The sequence below is a fragment of the Erpetoichthys calabaricus genome, chromosome 4, assembly GCF_900747795.2.
Source record: "Erpetoichthys calabaricus chromosome 4, fErpCal1.3, whole genome shotgun sequence".
NCBI classification, from domain to species: Eukaryota; Metazoa; Chordata; class Cladistia; order Polypteriformes; family Polypteridae; genus Erpetoichthys; species Erpetoichthys calabaricus.
This window is the reverse complement of record NC_041397.2, coordinates 193,082,859-193,100,546: the sequence shown is the minus strand read 5'-3', so window position 1 is coordinate 193,100,546 and position 17,688 is coordinate 193,082,859. Positions and strand designations below refer to the sequence as shown.

The 17,688-nt window shown below is 40.1% G+C and overlaps 1 protein-coding gene across 2 annotated transcripts in view; it reads right to left on the bottom strand.

Moving 5' to 3' along the window:
• Positions 1 to 17,688, bottom strand: part of LOC114650466 (solute carrier family 15 member 1-like) — a 73,376-nt gene that overhangs the window by 45,929 nt on the left and 9,759 nt on the right. For both annotated transcript variants that reach the window (XM_028800116.2, XM_051926277.1), the window contains 3 exons: positions 9,906 to 10,047; positions 9,154 to 9,273; positions 3,046 to 3,145 (listed from right to left, as the gene is read on the bottom strand). In XM_028800116.2, coding sequence (XP_028655949.1) covers positions 3,046 to 3,145; positions 9,154 to 9,273; positions 9,906 to 10,047 — 362 coding nt within the window. The remainder of the gene's footprint in view (positions 1 to 3,045; positions 3,146 to 9,153; positions 9,274 to 9,905; positions 10,048 to 17,688) is intronic.

Genomic DNA, 17,688 nt, shown 5'->3' with positions numbered 1-17,688 from the left:
CTTCTACAAATTGTCTTTTAAATTGAATTGAACATGTGCTGCTGTCATTGCAGACCCAAGTTTCACTTCATCTCAACTTCCTTTTTGGATGAGCTGTGAACTTTTGAGGGGTGTAACAAGGTGGGTATAGTGGATCTAAGGCTACCTTATGTCTAAAGCATATGAGTATGTAAGAGACTCTGAGGACATAAACTGAGGCATATTAAATATTCCCATACTCAGCTTGTTGCACTGTGTTCACTACCGCCAAAAGTAAAAAACTACCGTATCTCGCACCATATTGGCGGAGCAGCTCGACTGAGGATGGAAAGGGGACCAAGCTCCAAAGTTAGGATAAACGCAAAGTTGAAAGAATTCAAAACTGGCCAACCTCCATGTAAAGAGGAATGTTCAATTGCTTGTTAAATTGAAGGAACAGTCACATCTCATGGTGAATTACAGCAAATACAGGTACTGTGGCATTTTTGTTACCATGCCAAAGCAGCTTATACCTCTCATTTTAGATGCCACTTAAGGCTGGACAGGTTTCATCTGATATCATCAGGCAGGGTGGAAAAAGCAGGACAGCATCTGGAAACTTATGTGAATGAGAAATGTTAGAAATACATACGCACAATACTATTAAAGCTGATATGTGTGATCCAGTCTTTGAAATGCATAACTGAATCCGTCCACATTACTACCTAGGAGGGCGTTGCATCATCCTGTTGATGTTTATTTTTAAACTCAGAGAGAGAAATGATTCACTCTGACTTCAAGAATCTAACCAGGAGTCATTCTGAAGAAACTTCTAAACGGCGTCTTCCTTCTGTGGACACAACAAGCTGGACTTGCTGTATTCAGATGTTAACACCTTTATTGTGCATCTGGACACATCTGACCATCTTATTGCCACCTACAAACCTGTTTAATGACAGCAGCAGCTCTCCAACATCTAAGACTGGAGATCTCATGTGTTTGGGGATTTGTGGTTTGCTATATTATTTATATGTATTTATATACCGCAGTGTTTGACATACTGTATATATATTTATGCATTTAAAGAGCTTCTGGGAAAAAACAAATATCACCCTGAAGACAAATGAAGTTCAGTCTATCTATTTATCTGTGTATGCATTTATCTATCTAAACGGTAATTTCTCCAGTACAGTCAGAATCCCAAACTTCATGTTGGGTTAGTGTAAGTTAATGTTAAAATGCACAGGAATGACAGCTTCATTTGTTTAGAATGTTTCTCATACAGTAGATAATGGATGATTCTGTTTAACCTCTCAAGCTAACTTATAATGGAACTTCCTTAATGCTCAACTTTATGTAAACTCCAGTAACAGAATTGTTGTAGACCTTTAGTAAGCTAGAAACAGAACCGATTGGTTTGCCTTGTTTTCAGTGTGGTAATGACTGTCCTAAACTGTTCATGTATCACGTCTGCAAGTCTAACATAAGAACATATGACTGTATGTTATATTGAGAACCTTTAAGAGAAACTCAGATTTAAGATTTAAGACTTAAGATATACAGGACTCGAATAAAATCTTTTGTATTATCAATTTCTCTCTTTATTTTTGTGTAAACCATTTTGCTTTAAATGTTTACTAACACTTTTAAAATGAAGACACTTGAACTGTAGAATTATTTGCATACGTGTCTAGTCATACTTATTGCCTAAACCCCATTAGAAAGCAGAAGTTGCTGAACTTTTGGAAACCAGACGAGTGCAGCTACATTTTGAATAATGCCATATCATAAAAACACCCACAGACTACCATATAAAATGTAAGTCACTACATAGTATAGTACAGTACTCTGTACGAGTGATGTTCAAAAAGTTTCCGCACTTTTATATTTCCTTTGGAAACGGTGAAGACGGGAGAAGTAGTAATTGGTTGTGTCTGAGAGTGTCATTTGACTAGTTCTGTCTGGCAAGCCGGCTGCTTTTGCAGTTTAGTAAGATGGCTGTGAAATGTATAAATTGAACCAAAGAGGAACAGCGTTCTGTTATACGCTTTTTGTGGGCAAAAGATGTGTCGGGAGCACAAATTCATCTCCGCATGTGTGCTTAGTATGGAGATAAAGTTCTCTCTTATAGAGTCGACTATGAGTGGAAAATGGCCGTACTATTGTCATGGATGCAGAGTACTCCAGACATCCAGCTACAGCAATTACCACGAGGAATAAAGAAAGAACCCCGGAACAGATTCACGAAAACAGGAGAATAACAGATGTGAGTGCTGGGAAAATTCCATTGCTAAGGAAGGTGACTATGTAGAAAAATGATGTAATTTGTTTTTGAAATTCTTACTAAACAGAGTTAAAAAAGAGTGCAGAAACTTTTTGAATGTCCCTCGTAGTATAGGCATACAAATATATCATAACAGAACCGAACAAACCCTAAAGGGGATTAGGAGGGTTTCAAAAAATGGATGGATGAATGAAGCATAGCAATAGCATGAGTCTGACATATAGAGAGATAAACATGTTTGCTTTGCCAATACAGAATTCGTTCTTTTTCGAGTCTTTAAGAAAACAAAAATGTGAATCTGTGTAAAAAAAGAGTTGAATACTGACCCCTTAAGACGTTTAGTTGTTAATTACTGTACATTCCATCTTCAAGGTTTAAAAACATCCCCTCCTAGTTGAGAGGGTCACCCTGCGTGGGCTGGATGGCCATGTACCACGTCTGCTAATTGCTCTTTACTTTGGACTGGGAGTGGTCGCGTTACACTGCTGGAGGTGGCTCTGCCATTCCTGGACAAACAGGCTTTTATTTGTATTAGGCAGAGTCCTGAAGCAGATTAGCACATTGCTTGTACTTGGGTTTTCAAAGCTTTTTTTACACATTTTGACCCTGTGACATGGTTTCAGTATTTATTTTTTGCACTGTACCTTATCAGCAAGAAGACTTCCAGGAAACTGGAACTTTGGAACTTTGTACAAAACTAGTGAGACTTGAGTCATAAATCTGCTGTGAATAAGTGAAAAGTTATGCAAAGTGCTGTTCTGTAAGAAATGAAAAAGTTGAGTTGCTTAACATTCTGAATTTACCTGGTTATCTTCAAACTGGTCTCCCCCAAATGCAGAAACACAAGGTTTGATTCCTCCAGTGCCAATCGCAATGAGAAGCAAGCCAATCATGGACAGAGCTCTGAAACAGATAAAAACTTTATGTTTAATGCAGTCGTAAACCTTAACTCGGCCATGGCAAGGTCCAGGAGATTCTTAGTATATGATAAATATTCAGGGTTCATCCAGGCTGGTGGATTGTCCTTTTTGAGGGTTTTGGAGAAATTGTTTTTACAACTGGATGGATGCCCTTCCTGGCATCAGCATACAAGAGAGCTGGTGACCTCTTTATAACGCCAGGTTACCTGGGTATTTGTATCCCTGATAGCACGTGAGAATATGTTGTGAGGGATATACAGGCAGCAACACCTGTCATAGCCAACAGGAGTTGAAGACCTGGATTCAAGTTGGATTAGTGCTATTAATGTGTTTCAATGTGTTTGTGCGAATACAAGCGGCTGAAATGAGTTTCCTCCGCAGGGTGTCTGGGCTCTCCCTTAAAGATAGGGTGAGAAGCTCAGTCATCTGGGAGGTGCTCAGAGTAGAGCCGCTGCTCCTCCGCATCGAGAGGAGTCAGATGAGGTGGCTCGGGCATCTGATCAGGATGCCTCCTGGACACCTCCCTGATGAGGTGTTCCGGGCATGTCCAACCGGGAGGAGGCCCCGGGGAAGACCCAGGACACGCTGGAGGGACTATGTCTCTCGGCTGGCCTGGGAACGCCTCGGGATTCTCCCAGAAGAGCTAGAAGAAGTGGCCAGGGAGAGGGAAGTCTGGGTATCTCTGCTCAAGCTGCTGCCCCCGCGACCCGACCTTGGATAAGCGGAAGAGGATGGATGGATGGATGGATGGATGGATGGATGGATGGATGGATGGATGGATGGATGGATGGATGTGTTTCAAGTTCTCCAAGCCAGTAGAGGTTAGTATGTTATATCCACAGAAGGCCTCTACAGAGATCAGCCATTTAGGATCTTACCAGATTATGTCTTTTGTAGGGAAGATGTGCAGGGACACTTGGTGCCACTAGAGGGAGCTTTACAGATTAATGAGCCAATTAGATTAGACTCAGCTTTACTGTCATTGAACAAAGCACAAGTACCTTAACAATGAAATGCATCTTTGCTTCTAACCAGATGTGCAAATAGAAACTGCTGATCTACTGGGATTTTCACACTCTAGAATTTACAGAGAATGGTCTGAAAAAGGGAAAATCTACAATGAGCAGTAGTTCTCTGAGCAAAAATGCCTTGCTGATGTCAGAGGTGAATGGACAGACTGATTTGAGCTGATAGAAAGGCAACAGAAACTCAAATAACCACTCGATACAACTGATGTATACAGAAGGGCATCTCTGAATGCACAACACATTGAACCTTGAAGCAGACGGGCTACAGCAGCAGGAGACCACACTGGGTGTGACTCCTATCAGCTAAGAACAGACAACTGAGGCTACAATTCACACTGGCTCACCATAATTGGACAATAGACAATTTGAAAAACGTTGCCTGGTCTGATGACTCTCGATTTTTTCAGTAACATTCAGATGGTAGGGTCAGAATTTGGCGTCAACATCATGAAAGCATGGATCCATTAACAGTTCAGGCTGATGGTGGTGGTGTAACAGTGTGGAGGATATTTTCTTGGCACACTTTGGATCCCTTAGTAAGAACTGAGCATTGCTTAAATGCCACAGCCTACCTCAGTATTGTTGCTGACCATATCCATCCCTTTATGGCCGCAGTGTACTCATCCTCTGATGGGTACTTCCAGCAGGATAAGGCACTATGTCACAAAGAATCAGATCATCTTAAAATGGTTTCCTGAAACAGACAATGAGTTCATTGTGTCCAAATGGCATCCACAGCCATCAGATCTCAATCTAATGGAGCACGTTTGGTATGTGGTGGAACAGGAGATTCACATCATGGATATGCAGCTGACAAATCTGCAGCAACTGTGAGATGCTATCATGTCAATATGGACCAAAATCCCTGAGCAATGTTTTCGAGCACCTTGTTGAATCTATGCCATGAAAACTTATGGCAGTTCTGAAAGCAAAAGGGGGTCCAACCTTGTACTGGCAAGGAGTATAGTCCACACCACATATAACAGGCCTATGTTGGGTTCAAAGTCCTAGGGTGAACATGTATGGTTTTAATGTGGGGTGAGGAGGGTAGATTTTGAGTTTAGAAGGCCAACAGGGTTCAAGCTGTCCCTGAGCCTTCTAGTGCAGTACAGATCCCAGAAGGTAACAGAATAAACAAACCATAGCTGGTGTGAAAAGTCCCTGATGATGCTACATGCCCTCCGAAGGCACTATTTGTACTGGAGGTCCTCAATGGCAGATAACAAGGCACCGATGACATGATGGACAATGTTCACCACCTGCTGCATAGACTTCTGGTCTGAGAGCATGCAGTTATCATATTATACTGTAAAACAGTTGATCAGAATACTCTCAAGGTAGCAGTCCACTAGAATCTGATGAGGCAGTTGGACTTTCCTCAGCCTCATCAGAAAGTAGGGATGCTTCTATGCCTTTTTGACCAGGACAGAGGTGTTGAGGAACTATGAAAGATCCTGAGAAATGTGAACACACAGGAACTTAAAGCAGTTACATCATATGGGACAATATGCGGCCAAGGAAAATCTATGATCTCTATTAAAAATATTACTTTTATAGGGAAAATAATGCTGACAATTTGTTTTATATGAGAGACTTCTTTCCCTTAGACCTGCAGTGTGATTTGAATAAAACTTAATGTCTAATATGGGTAGATCACATTGTAAGGAGCGTTAGGAAAACAAGAAGTATCAAAGTAAGGAAGACAGAAGTTTTGAGTTAAGGTTATTCTACTTACCAATCATATACCAGAGAGAGCAACAATGTGTTGCATGTTAGCACAAACAAGTACTATGCAGACATGGCAATAATGATCCTCTAAACCTATAATATGGGCCACAGAAGGGAGTGGGCAGTCAAAAGTGGCCATGAGCCCTTGCTTAAAGGTCTTCCTTCCCTCTCAGTCAGGGAGCTTCAGGTTGTTAAGAACTCAACTGAATGAGCAGAAGGAAGGTCAGTTTGATAAAGGGTAGTGGTTTGTGGAGACAGGAAGGTGATTGAGTGTGCTGTTATATTCTAATAGATACTGCAGCATGTAACGGGTTTTTAGTATTCCTTCATTCATATCGTAGAATCCCTTAAAGTAATTATTCTTTCTTTTGTTGTTAAAACTGCCTCTTTATTTTGTTATTTTGGCTTTTGCCTCTGTGTTTTGTTTCTAAGGTTGGCTTTGGGCATCCCATATAGTACTAATAAAGTGTAATTTGCAACAACAACTTCTCTCCCACATGGTTTTTTGACACATATATCATGCTAGAGATAGCATCACCACTCAAACTTTTGGTCATCTATAATATTGTGATTACAATTTTGAATACAGCAGTGAGAACACATTCTATTGAAGCAAACAATAGATGAACGACGAACATGGCAAAATCTGAGCATCTTGTGAACCCAGCCAGCCAGTCTGTTCAACTCCCCATCTCTGTACATCGTGGATCACTGTCAATAACACCTGCCATGTCGGTATGCAACCTTGGAGTTTAGACTGATGAGCAGCTATCTTTTGCTGACCACATTTTGGTGTTTCTTGTTCTTGCAGCTTGACGCTGTACAACATCCACAAGATCAGGTCTTATCTGACAGAATATACAGAACAACTTTTAGCAAAGGCTTTGGTCTTGTCATGTCTGGACTACTGAAACTTTGTTCTGGTAGGAGTACCTGCATGGTCTATCAAGCCGCTGCAGATGATCCAGAATGTAGCAGCCCATCTTGTATTTAACTTGCCAAGACAGGCACATGTCACTCCTCTCTTCAGGTCGCTACATTGGCTCCCTGTAGCACCACGCATTAACTTCAGATCCCTGATGCTTGCCTACAGAGTAGTCAATGGGACAGCACCTGACTATATGGAGACACTGGTGAAGTGCTATGCTCCTTTTTGACCACTCAGGTCTTCCAGTGAACAGCGTCTGGTGATGCCACCTCTGCATGGTATCAAGTCTCAATCCAGACTCTTTTCCTGTGTGTCCTAGTTGCTGGAACAGGCCACACATCTCCATCTGTATTGTTGACTCTCAATGTATTTAAGAAGCAATTGAAGACCCATCTGTTCTGTGAATATTTAATTGATATTGAAAAACTTTGCCCTATGATATTTTATATTGTTGGATAATTTATTGTTATATTATTTTTAAATGCTTTATCGATTGTAATCCATGATTGTATATGTATTACTTATTACATCTTTTCACTTACGGCAATCAAATTTTTTTATTTAGTCCTATTACACTTGCTGAACAAGCAAGCCCTAGCCTAATATTACTTGATTGTTTACCTCTTTTGTAAGTCACTTTGGATAAAAGAGTCTATCAAGCAAATAAATGTAAATGTAAATGCTACACTCACTCCTTTCAGCCTGAGTGAATCCTGGAACGAATGTCACAACAACCTTTTTGATTGCACGTCCTCAAACGGAGATGTGAGTGTGCCTTTTTGTTGTGCAGTATTGCCTTGCTAAACTCGTCACAGTAAATTAACACAGCATTAGGTAGGTTTTTCATATTTATACACAATTCTAAATGTCACGTAGGTGTTTGTCTGAAGAGAAGAAAAAAAAAAATCACACTACAGCCTGAAAAATTATTAAAGCAAACAATGGAGAAAAACCAAGGTTTACACGGATATGAATATTTGCTTTTGCAGAACAGAAAAACAATACACTCCCTGAAGAGCCATGTTTTAAGTGAACACAGCTTGGTTAACTTTCTTTTTAACAGGTATCAGAGACTTCTGCCTATTTTATGAAAAGAGAAGAACAGAAGAGCAGAAAAGGACAAGCTTATTCAAATCAATACAGGATTTTAAGGAGATGGAAGAAATTGTAAGCAATCTTCGAAGGTCAAAGTAACACAGATACATTGTATTACACTTATTAGTTTAATGTAGAAAAAGCAAAAACAAGAAAGGTTCTCTGAATGGAATGGAAGTCTTATTAAACGTGCATTTGAGCTTCTTTGAACACTAAGGAGTTCTCAAAATGCAAGTCTAAGGTTGTGATCGTCAAACGCCTAAGACATTGAAAGGTTGAAAGAGAGCAAGCAAAGAAGTTCCTTGCATTGTGTAGACTTGTTATCCCCTAACTATACAACAAAAAAACATTTATTTTGCTTTCCAAATCAACACATAAAGCACTTTCCATGGTAAAATTCCAAATAAGAAGTGCAGATGTTGTATGTAACGATGACGTCCAATCACAAGGCTGGCAACAAAAGTCATCAGCATGAACAACATGATGATGGCCATTCAAACCTAGAAAAAATAACAACGAACACCAAGATGGCACCAAAGTCATGTGACCAACATGACATGAGAATATTTTGAGGGCTGTGTAAGCATTTAATAAATCTACAAAAACTGCAAAAATAGTAAATGAGGATCCCAAGTCTCCTTTTAGAACAATACAGTTCATCTGGAAGACTAAATGTACCCTCATCTTCAACATGAGACAAATCGCTTGTGTAAAATGATGGCAAAACACATTTTGGCTATTGTTCAGAAGGCTCACCAGCACCTTTGCTTCCTCAGATATCTGATGAAGCTTGGAATTCTTAGTAAGTGTGCAGTGGAGTCCATCATTATTGGTGGCATAACATCCTGGTATGTGGTACCTATTCTGCTCAAAGGGTAAGACCACAGGTGGCACAAATCATGAATGGCACCATTTTCAGGACATCAGTAACACACGTATAGGATTGTTAATGATGTCAGCTATACCGTGCAGTCACTTTTCTCACTCATTATCTTCTGATAAAAGGTTTGGTACCATTCAAAGTTACACCAGTAATCTCAGAGACAGTTCCCATTCCCCAGATCATAAAGCTTGTAATAACATGAAATGTCAGAAACTGATACATAGCACCCTCCACATCAAGGGCTTTCACAGAAACCAAAGGAACTTAAAGAACTATATCACGATTGCCATGGCAGAATCAACCATTACTACAGTATAAGAGGAACTTACACATGGGTTTGAAGGCTGTCAGGGGTTCCATCTTTATTACTATCAGTCAAATCATGGATGGAGCTCACTGCCATTACAGCTTGTCCAATCGTGTAGACTATTGACAGGGAAAAGATGGTTCTGTGAGAAAAGAAAATTAAAAGAAGCAAGTGAATATTCATTACTTTACATGAGCCTGCAAATGTCTTTCTATCTAAAACGCAACTGAAGATTTTTGGGAATACAAGAGAAATATAGGGATTATCAACTGACTACATGTTTAGAAATCTGCCAATACATCTAAAAATTCCAGATTTCCTTTGCTAAATTATTGCACGCCATTAAATAACAAAAGAATGACATGATATTCAGGAAGCAAATGGAATTGATTTTTGTTCGAAAAATCTGTGTTTGTTTTCTGGGTTTCACTGCCATTTTGTTGTTTGGTTGTCAAAAAGCGTGTAACAACCATAAACAACATGGCACCGTCAAAGTAGGGTTTCAGTTTTACAGTCTCTAAATAAGGAGCACAAGTTCATGTTATGGAATATTAAAACAGTGAATCACTTTCCTCATCTTTCCACTCCATGAAAACAACACTTGCAAATCATAGTCACGCTTTGATTTTAGTAAACACTAAAGTGAACTTAACTATATTACCTGTTGTAAAATACGGAATATCAACAGTGGAGATAAGGGACAGATTAAAATGACGTCTTTCATGCAAAAACATTAATGTTAATGGTAAAAACTAATGAAAAAGCAACACTTACTTAAATTTGCCCAGCCATGAGTCTGCGATTATCGCCCCAAAGATAGGAGTCAAATAGCAGACGGCAACAAAGCTGTGGTAGATGGCGGTAGCAGTGTCGTCGTCCCAGCGAAGGAAATACTTGAAATACAGGACCAGCACGGCTGAAACCGAGAAAGTGGGAAGTGAAATTCTGTGCTTGACACTGACTTGACAGTCTCACAAATGGCTAACAGCACCTCAGTAGGTGTGGATGTTACTTGGAATGAGTACGTTCATACTACGAGATCGGTAACATCAACAATAAAAAATAATGCAAGCAGTCATTGGAAATGGGGCACTATTAAAACAAAGAAAATGGAAAAAAAAGATAACCTAGAACACTGTACATGAATCTTCGGCTGCATCCACACTACTATGTTTTGGTTTTATAATGCAGACATTAGTCTGCATTTTCTCCTTTCATCCACACTAACCTGTTGTTTTTAAACCCAGAAAACTGAGACTTTTGAAAACAATCGACAGAGCCATACATTTCTGAAAAGGCCTACTCGCTACTGCAATACTGACAAGTAGAAATGGTAGACTTTTGAAATTGCAGACTACTTTGTTCATGCTTATTATGTAGTCCTTTCCTGATTGGATTTCTGCTTATCTCATTCCTTGACTGAAGAAGCTCATTTTCCAACATAAAACACATAGAGGAGTTACTTTTCATGGCGCTTGTTGTGCTCCTTACATGTATGCATCTAAATTGTGTTTTGTACAGTTTGAATACTGCATACATGTGCAAAAGACAAATAATTTACTGGATGCTACATGAATAAATCCTGTGGCTAGTGATGTTACAATCCCTTTAAGGATTTTTTCCATCATTACACACATATATGTATTTTTGGATGTTTTAGTGTGGACAGAGATGCTTTAGTAAAAGGTGTGAAAGCACTAGTGTGGATGAAGATTGTTTTTAAGTGAAAACATAATAGTATGGATGAAGCCTTTAACTTTGAATTGTAGCATTATATGCTTTTTAAACAATTAGAATGCAACAGCTGAGTCCTACCCGATGTTCTATAGCTGTCCATTATTAGACATAAAATAGTACAGATTTGGGTAACACTTTAGTTTAGGTCCTGCAAAACTGCATCTATTACTCATTTAGTCTTATGTAACAAGACCTTAACAAAGGATTCTTTTGGTTTTCATAATTATAAAACATCAGTAGATGGGTTATTCTACACCATTGCAGTGTCACATACTGACTTGATGGTAAAATGACTTGTTAATATGAAGGATACACAGGTCTTATACTAAATATGTAATATCAGGAGAAATGAGTCTCAGCTAAGACATCTCAGTCCACTGCAAAGTAAAGTCTTGTTAGTGGATCACATTACAGAGATCATTAAACACTTTACTGACACTTTGCAAGAGTTACAAAGACACAAAGACGCCTTTTGTAAAGGACTTGTTACATAAGAGTAAATGCATTTTTGCAGTACATAAACTTAAGTGTTACGCAGTGTTAACTTGACTTTGCCCAAAACGGTGTTTGCTTCCCAGAGAGAATGAAGCTTTGCCTCCAGCAGACAAACAACTCATTGGCCTCAGTGAAACACTCGTCAGTGTTTACTACCGATATAAATATGAGTATCCTGACCCAGACAGGAGAAGGAAACAGTCATAGAGAGAAAAAAAGTAAAGAGACGTGGAAAGTGCTAACTATAATAATAATTCATTACATTTATATAGCGCTTTTCTCAGTACTCAAAGTGCTATCCACACAGGGAGGACCCGGGAAGCGAACTCACAATCTTCCACAGCTCCTTACTGCAAAGCAGCAGCACTACCACTGCGCCACCTGTGAGGACTATCTTAAGTATCTTTACATTAGGGTGCAGTAATTGCAAGCTAGGCCACACTAGACGATTCAGGATAAACGCTTGAGCTGATTTAAATGATGAACCTAAAAATAAAGCCCCAGAAGGTTTCAAGTATTTTGTTTCTTTATATTTCAGAGACACCTTAAAGAACTTGATTATGGACTTGTGGATCGACTCATAGAGACTGGTGGGTTTTCACTGAGAAATATTTGCAGCTCTCTTCAAGGGGTTTTGCTTAATGCTTGGACAAGCTCTTTCCAAACACGACCATAAAATGGACAAAGCCGTTCTGAGAATGGTATTTTATGTTAAATTACAAGAAGAACAGAAAAAATCCTAAAATGTCGTGATATGGGGAATTCTATCAATTTCCTGAACCCATTTCTTCCAATATAGTGTTAAGTGAAGCCCGAGTCTATCTCTTCTTCATCCGGCACAAGATGGGACACAACTCAATCGTGAAACACTTTCACTTGCACCAGGCAAATTAAGCGAACCTGCAAATTTTTGGGAATCTAGGAGGAAAAAAAACTTAAACAAACAAAGAGAGATCAAGCATTCTCCAGAAGTGCTGCTGATCAGAGTGGGATCTGAGCCTTGAACTCTGGAGCCTGAGAGTTTGGCCTAGCATTGTCTCATCTTTGCTCCTGATGCTTCCACAAGGGCTTCTGTGAATGCAAATTAATGGGGCAGAAAATGATCTCAAGAATGTAGATAAAAAGACAGAAAGAAGCAACCTCATAATGTTATGATTCAGCTAGGGCTTTGTCCCTGGCTCGGATATTTTTATTTTTATTTCTTCTATTGTTATGAATATTTAATACTACTTAATAATAATATGTGGCCCATAGCTCCAGATCAAAAGGGTAAGGGGGGCTTCTGAAATCCGGAGTTGGGGCGTAATAAATTCCCAAAAATCCAAAAAGTAACTCTAAACCCGACAATATGGGTAGGGGGGCTCAACATAATATTTTAGGGGGCTTAGCCCTGCTAATTAGCCCCTGGAGCTGGGCCTGCTATTATGTTACGATTACGGCATATTTAATAGTCCTTTATGTTATGTTCCTTGTGTTCTTTATGGTGAGCCAAAGGACGTGGGGTCACCTGCAATTGCAGCTATGGACCACTTCCAGCGTTACTGAAGATCATTAAGTGCATTAAATGGCAGCTTCAGCATCGTTTGTTTTTAAATTTTGGGATTTGTGATTGGATTTCCTCCCTTTTTAACTCCTGGCTTTTGTTAAAACATACTGTCATTGGATTTTGTCTTGGATTTGTTCACTATTAAAGACAAATCTTTCTGTGTTTCCCATTTCTTATCTCCAGCCTGTGATCTGCTTTGTATAGTTGTTGAACTTAAAATAAACCTTTAAATAATAGAGAAACTTTATTCTGTTTTCATGGATTAGAGTTTTTTTTTTTTTTACAGTTTTCTGTCTCCTTTTGTGGATAGTTTGACTTTAAACCCTTTGCTCCACTATTCGGTCTGTGCAGGCTGTAAGCCTCCATCTGGTGTTTGGGGCCAGGATGCTTTGGAGTGGAGAGGCCTACATTTTTGGGTCAGATCTATGCAAAAGTGTGTTGTACCCCGGTGCTCGCAGCCATGAGCACAATTCTCTCTTGGGAGAACTAGTAATTCATGAACCAAGATGGTCTAAGGCAAGTGAGGGAAACAAAAACACGTTTTAGTGCGAAAAGGGCAAAAGTGCAGGTTTATTAAATAATCAAAAGTGGCATTGTACAGTTAAAAATTCTTTAAATAATAAGTTTAAATAATTCATTAATTACAACAGTGTTGTGGGGTAAATCCAGTAAATAACGAAAACACACAGTTAAAATCCTAGCAAACGATTCTTCTATTTGGTGCTCACTCACTTATTTAGGGGATGCCACTTAACTCGGCCTCCAAGGCTCCCTCTTAGCCACCCCCATCAGTCACTGCTATGAGACCACATGTTCCCACCGCTCCAAACTGCTGCTCATTTACCCAGAGACTTTCACCAGACCGGTTCTCACTTCCTTTGGTCCTCTCAGATCTATCTTTCTTTCTTTCTTTCTTTCTTTCTTTCTTTCTTTCTTTCTTTCTTTCTTTCTTTCTTTCTTTCTTTCTTTCTTTCTTTCTTTCTTTCTTTCTTTCTTTCTTTAGTGAACTCTCTATCACACGTCCCTGCTTAATTAGCTATTTTCCCCATTAACCGCTCCATGACAGCTCGCCCTTCAGCCCTTCCCTCACCTACTCTACCAACCCGAGTCGCAACTCTCCAAATTAAAAGCTACACTCGCCATTTTGTGACAGTTCTGTGACATGCAGTGTTATGCAGTGCAGGTCTGACTTTCATTTTTGTGGCCTTTCACCTTTTTCAGATTTGTCGGCAGACAGAAAATCACAACACATAAAGTGAATTTTTAAAAGCTATCCATATTTAACTGTTGCCTATTAATTGAATTCTTAAATGATTTGTATTGAAAATACCTGTCTGTGTGGAATTTGTACATTCTCCACAATGTGACGGACTGGTACTCTGTCCAGGGCTGTTTCCTGCCTTGTACCTGGGGCTGCCAGTACAAGGCTCTGGTACCCTCAAGAGGCTTTTGAGAACGCTATGTTATATTATGTTCTTAATTTGGGGAAATCGACAATTGGTTTCAGAGACTGATGAAACGACTGCAAAGCAGACACACAGAGCTAAAGAGAGGTGGGACTCTTTTGAGTTAAGTATATTTGAGGTAGGCCTGAAGTGTTTACCATAGCGGGATTAGTGATTCCTTAAACAGAACACACTGCCACAATCCTGGCCTGCCCAGTGCCAAGCCTACCAATTACTGGATGTGACACCTGATAAGTGTAACCATAAACCACTGGCAAATGAAACTGAATGTGATGAGTCTGTAAGTATGAGAAAGAGTCCAGGGGTCAGTGGCAACGAGCACACGTGGAGCAGGGCAGTTTGCCTCTCTGGTTTCCGCTCTGAAATTTTGCTGTGTCTTACATTTTTATCAAAATGTTTAGTGTGCAAAGTTGATTCTGGAAGTCATTCTGGAAAGGTAGCATGCAGTGAAACCAGTGGAAGAAGATTGGAGGGCCATTGTGATCAATGCACACTTCTAGCTTAAAAAAGAAAAGGGAAGACATATTTGCACCTTCAGTTTTCCTGTTAAATCAATTGAGTCCAGGGGGCCCCAGGTTTAGTCTAGTGGTCCCAGTGTGGCTGCAGGTTTTCAATCCAACCAGTTTTACAAATAAATGGTCCAGTCTCTCTTCTACATGATTGAATTGTTTAGTTAGTCTACTATTTTCCATTCTGAAATATGCACTAGCGTATTTACATGCAAAACAAAATTTGAATTTGTTACCACATCTTTAAATGATAACTTTCTTTTACCATAATATTTTAATTAACCTTTTACTGCAGTTTAGTATCCAAACCCTGACGATTGAGGATGAGCAGACCCGGGAGCAAATGACACTGAACACTACATGGAAGTAGCTACTTTAGTATGCAATTAATTTACGAGCTAATCTTATATATAAACATCTATACGTGGAAGTGTGTCTGTCTGTCTGTCTGGCTCAGAAGTGCGAGGCTACAACAGGAAGCTCAAAGAGCCGGCAAGGTGGCCCCAAGGTAACGAGTCGGAAGAAGAAAGAAGTACGAGGCTAAAGCATGAAGCTGAAAGAAAGCGACTCCATCGCCAAAGTGAAACCACCGACGAAACACAAACTCACTTAGATGCTAATACACAATCAAGGTGAGCACATCAGCAAAACAAAATCTCTGAGGAGAGAGAAACTCGCTTAGCCACTGAAAGACAAGGGGGGACGAGCACATCCACAACACGAAACCGACAACTCTGCATTTCAATTATTTTTCTGACGATTTCAATAGTTTCTAGGAGCCTGGGCTTTTTACTGCACAGGCTTACACAGCTAGTTAATAAGAAAAGGATTATATGACCAGAACATAAACAGCAACAATCATAAAAACCAAGAAAAAGGACAATAATGTCACACACATAAATACTCGCTTCTTTCCAATAAACATTTAGCAGAACCATTTTGTTATTTTGAGATTGACAAAAGGGCATAAACTTGAAAATAGGAGCTTGTTTGACTAAGGCAGGAGTTCCGTTAAAAACAGAAGGTGGTTGGGATGAACTCCCGTAGTCAAGGTGGTTTTCCTGGACTGAATTTGAAGACCACTTAGTTGCGGAGCTCACAAATGAATGAAACATTGAAGTAGCAGTTCTGCTTTAACATTCAGTGTCATTTGCTCCCGTGTCCGCACTTCTCATCACTAATTGTGAACATTTGGATACAATTAAGGGAGTGACCTCCACAGAAATAAGGTGAATCGAGAAGAGTAAAATACTGACAAAGAAACCACATTGCTGATTTTATTCTAAGTTCAAATATCATACCTGAGCATTTTCTTCATACAGAATAAGAAAAGAAAAAGGTCAGCTAAACAATTGGATTGATGAGACAGAAGAGAGACCCACTGATTCATGAAATGTTGGAATGAAAGCCAAGCCTGAAGTGAGACACCAGGACTGAACTTGAAAACACCGTGAGGTAGGCCATATACTTAAAACTAACTTAATAAGCAGCACATTTTGACAGAAATTGGAGAATATTTTGTCAGAATGGGTATTACAGAAAAGAAACTCACTGGCAAGGCAGGAGAGCACAAAGCTGTGAAAAAAGGGCCAGAGAAACAGCTGGGCAGACAACTCTGAGTCATAACCAAATACCAGGGAGTGATGTAACAGTCAAGCCTGAAGGATTGTGAGACACTCAGTCAATTGTGAAGTCTAAAACTGTACAAAAGGAGGAGGAGAAAGACCAGAAGGTAGTGCAGATATGAAGGAATGGAGGGATACTAAAACAGGGTGAGACTCCTAAACATAAAGGTGAGGAGATGAGTCTAAAACAGAACGATAGGTCCAAATATTAATGTGTGAAAACAGAACCTAAAGAGGCTTGAGAGGCTTATCATGGAGATTGGGACTCAAGTTGTGTGAGACATTTTAGCTTTAGGAACAGACTCAAAAGCAGCATGAGAGGACTAGATACAAATGCATGGAGGTAGACACTGAAGTAGCGTGGAAGTGCTGTATCTAAGTGCAGAAGTTAAGCTGTGGATGGAGCCCATGGCAGTGTGAGGCCTAAAAATTCAGAAGTGGAGATAGGAGCCTCAAGTAGTGTGAAAGACCTCATTGTTGAAGTGCAGGAACAGACTCAAAAACAGTGTGAGGGGGGCCAGATATTTATGCGTGGACGTAGAACCTGAAATAATAAGGTAAGTGCAAATGTTAAGGTGTGGATGGAGCCCATGGCAGTGTAAGGCCTAAAAATTAAGGAGTGCACGTAGAGCCTCAAGTAGTGTGACAGACCTGAAAGAGTCAAAAGCAGTGTGATATTAAAGTGTAGAGATAGAAACTGAAGTAGCGTGTAAAGTGCAAATGTTAAGGTGTGCATTGTGGCAGACGGCCAGGGCCCCTGCCCAGCTGGGACGCCTACATAGTAAAAGACTGGGGGAGAGAGCATATTCAAGGCATTACCTCCCCCGGAATGCTAGATGGCAGCCTCCCTGAGTGTCATTGCTGTCTCAGACTCCCACAGGGCTCCTTGAAAGTTGACGTGGGCGCCACCAGGTGGCATTGCAGGAACGGCTGAGCCCTTTGGTGCAGCACTTCCGCCACACCCAGAAGTGCTGCCAGAAGAAAATCACTGGACACCGGGAGGCCTATAAAAGGCGGTAGCTGCCACTACTCCGGGAGCCAGAGTTGGGAGGAAGGGAGACGTCGCATGCCAGGAGGAGTGGAGGTGGATTGAGAGGAAGAGAAAGCAGAAGAAAAGAAAATATTTTATTCTGTGTGTTGTACAGGTGGGAAACGGGAAGGTGTTTCCCATGAGGAAAA